Here is a 2,940-nt window from a genome sequence, read left to right on the forward strand (position 1 = left end):
TTCGCTGAACGACATAAATTTCATGCTAGGAAAATCAAACGACCAAGAGTCGCCCGCCTTGAAGTACACGACAAAAGTTGTCACGGATGACAGTAAAAGATTTAGTTTCGCCAGCCGTGAGACATACAATTCAAAGAGTATAATCAATGCACGACTGGTAGCCAACACAATTTAACGATGGGGCGATCGTAATCCAAAAAGGCAGTTTTTACGGAAGCAGAATGCACAAGGCCGTCCTGTGCAAAAAAACGTCAGTTATTCGTCCCAAAGGCCATGTCCCATGTTTAATCAGCGAGGGATCTACAATCAGCACAATGTCTCCAATTTTATAATTACGCTTCGGGATAGTCCACTTATTTCGCTGTTGAAGCATATGCAGGTATTCCTGAGACCAGCGTTTCCAAAACCGATTACGCATTGCTTGGGCAAAGCGGCAATGAGTAACGTATTTCAGATCTGCATCCGCATTTGATGGTTTCGGAATCTGTTCTAAGGTCCTACCGATGAGAACATGGCCTGGAGTTAAGATGTTGACATCGTCCAGATCGCCAATGAGTGGAAGTAAAGGCCGAGAATTCATGCATGCTTCAATCTCCACAGTCAAGGTAGAGAACACTTCATAAGTAAGGTTTTGTGTCCCAATTACCTTCTTGATAAAAGATTTTGCTGATTTAATGTGAGCTTCCCATAAGCCGCCAAAGTGAGGAGCAGACGGTAGAATGAACTTCCATTTTATGCTTCGGTTCGCCGAAGAATCCTGCACCAAGTCCCAATTGATTTCTGCTCTCGCAGTATTGAACGAAGCTCTGCATCAGCACCATGGAATGTGGTAGCATTATCACTCTAGATTTCACGAGGGGCACCTTGACGGCCAGCCAAGCGTAGTAGAGCCGCGAGAAAAGATTGCATGGTGAGATCTCCGACAACTTCAAGATGCACGACTTTTGGGCTTAAGCAGATGAATAGGGCTATGTATCCTTTACTGGTACGGTAGCCGCGTCTGATGCGGGTGCAAATCACGAATATGTGCTTTGACAAGAACGCGACCTCGAATAATCTATGCTCGGCGAACAGCATTAGATTAGGTTAATTGAAACCCACCATGTTGGGCTGTTCGGTAGGCCCAGTTAACAATCAGTTTCGCGAAAGGACTTTCACCGAGTAAGATGACTGGCTTTCGTTGATCATAAGGCAGATAAGAGTTCGCTATTCGTCCACCGATTCTCAGAATTTCAGTGGAATCGATGAATGTATGTAAAAGACTAAGTGGATTATGTCGCTTTAGTAATTTTCCCGGACGCAGGTTATCCAATTCGTCCTTAAAAAGGTAGCTTTGTGACCAGAATATGTAAGCCAGAAACGCCTGATGTATTTCTTTAGGTGAAAGACGTTGATACATAAGTTGGGAACGCTTCGCTACTGGCTTGAGAAGAAGTTTAAGGCTTCATGAACGTACGAAAGTATTGGCCAATGAACTTCAGTTTGTCGAAACTATTGTGGGCCATGCCACCACAGCGTAAGATTTGCTAAAGAATGAGGATCCGTTCCTCGAGTAGCAATATCAGCGGGGTCATTTTGTAATTTTGGTCCTGTATATAACAGATGATACAAAGCCAGTCCTGATGTTCTTCTTTGTGCTGCATTAAAGACAATGCGAGGCTTCGGATCACCATCTACATCTCGCCAAACAGCATCAAGATTCAAAAAGATTTCCAGAAACCGTTTGAGCAGTCAAGAGTCGCAGTCATGGCCCGCAGGCGCTCTTATATGGCGACCGGCCGTTGCGCATCAGAAAGCATGCTTCCCCAAAGGTCGCTATATCGAGTCATAATTTATTGATATGAAAATTCATGGTTACACATACCTTAGAGAATTTTTGTATGAGATTCTTATCATAGTAATCAAATTAGACATAATACATGTAATTTCTGTTATCAAAATACAGTCCTAGCACTGGCTATCAGAAATAAAAACAAGCATCAAAGCATAGGCCCAGCACAGTTATTAAGACACAATCTCAAGCGATTTAGTTCGCCTCGTGATTAAATATGTATGTGCTGCCTCGCGCACCCAGGATCCGGCTCGAAGGATAAAAAATAATATTCATGAAATCGTTACCGCCGGCGTGGGGAAGCGAGGGATCAACACACTTTGACTTAAGATTCGGGGCTATCTATATACCACGTGGACAATTTTTCACCACTTTTTGACCTCCCCACCCCTCTCGTGGACAGCCGTAAATTTTGACAAATACCCCCCCCCCCCCCGTATTTTGTCCACGTGGACGTATTTTATGAACACATAGATATTATTATTCATCAAAATGTCCGGGAGCTCGCGACAATTCCATGGACGTCATTTGAGTACTCACTAAAATTCCAGATTCTTTTGTTTTCATATGTCAATAGTTCGAAACTCGTTGACTGGCTAACAGCTGTTGGTACATTTTGAAACAATTTATCGTTAAACTGGTCTGAAATTCGAGTGAAAAAACGTCATTTTAGAACTATTCAAACCCACGGGGAATGATTGTTTGGATGCTAAAAACTAACAATAAGTTTGACTGGCAACTCCTTAGTGGTTAACAAAGTTAACTACACTGAAAACATTTTTTAGGTATATTACCTAGAATTCTTGCTATCCCAGCTAGAAAGTATCGCTGGATTTCGTCTTCCTAAATAGTTAGCTGTATTGAACAGATTTTCTTGGAGGCAAAATATAGGTGCAGTATCTAGAAAATTTAGCTGTAATGTTTATGTTTCAATTTCTAAACAAGTATAGGTGTCACACCTAACCAGGTTCAGCTAGATATTCTAGGTGATAAATATAGCTAAACTTGACAGCCTATTTAGATGCGTTTTCTGACTGAAGAGCCTATAATTTTTTCTAGCTAATAGGCTAATAAATCTTTAGGTATAATGACGCAAAAATATATCAACC

General features: G+C 41.7%; 1 protein-coding gene across 1 annotated transcript in view; it reads right to left on the minus strand.

Annotated features, from left to right (window-relative positions):
* Positions 1-208: 208 nt before the first annotated feature.
* The window catches only part of LOC117176610, a 3,076-nt gene continuing 344 nt past the window's right edge, over positions 209-2,940 (minus strand). Inside the window, exon 2 of the mRNA XM_033366864.1 lies at positions 209-806. Coding sequence (XP_033222755.1) covers positions 209-806 — 598 coding nt within the window. The remainder of the gene's footprint in view (positions 807-2,940) is intronic.

This window comes from Belonocnema kinseyi, chromosome 7 (genome assembly GCF_010883055.1).
Source record: "Belonocnema kinseyi isolate 2016_QV_RU_SX_M_011 chromosome 7, B_treatae_v1, whole genome shotgun sequence".
Lineage (NCBI taxonomy): Eukaryota > Metazoa > Arthropoda > Insecta > Hymenoptera > Cynipidae > Belonocnema > Belonocnema kinseyi.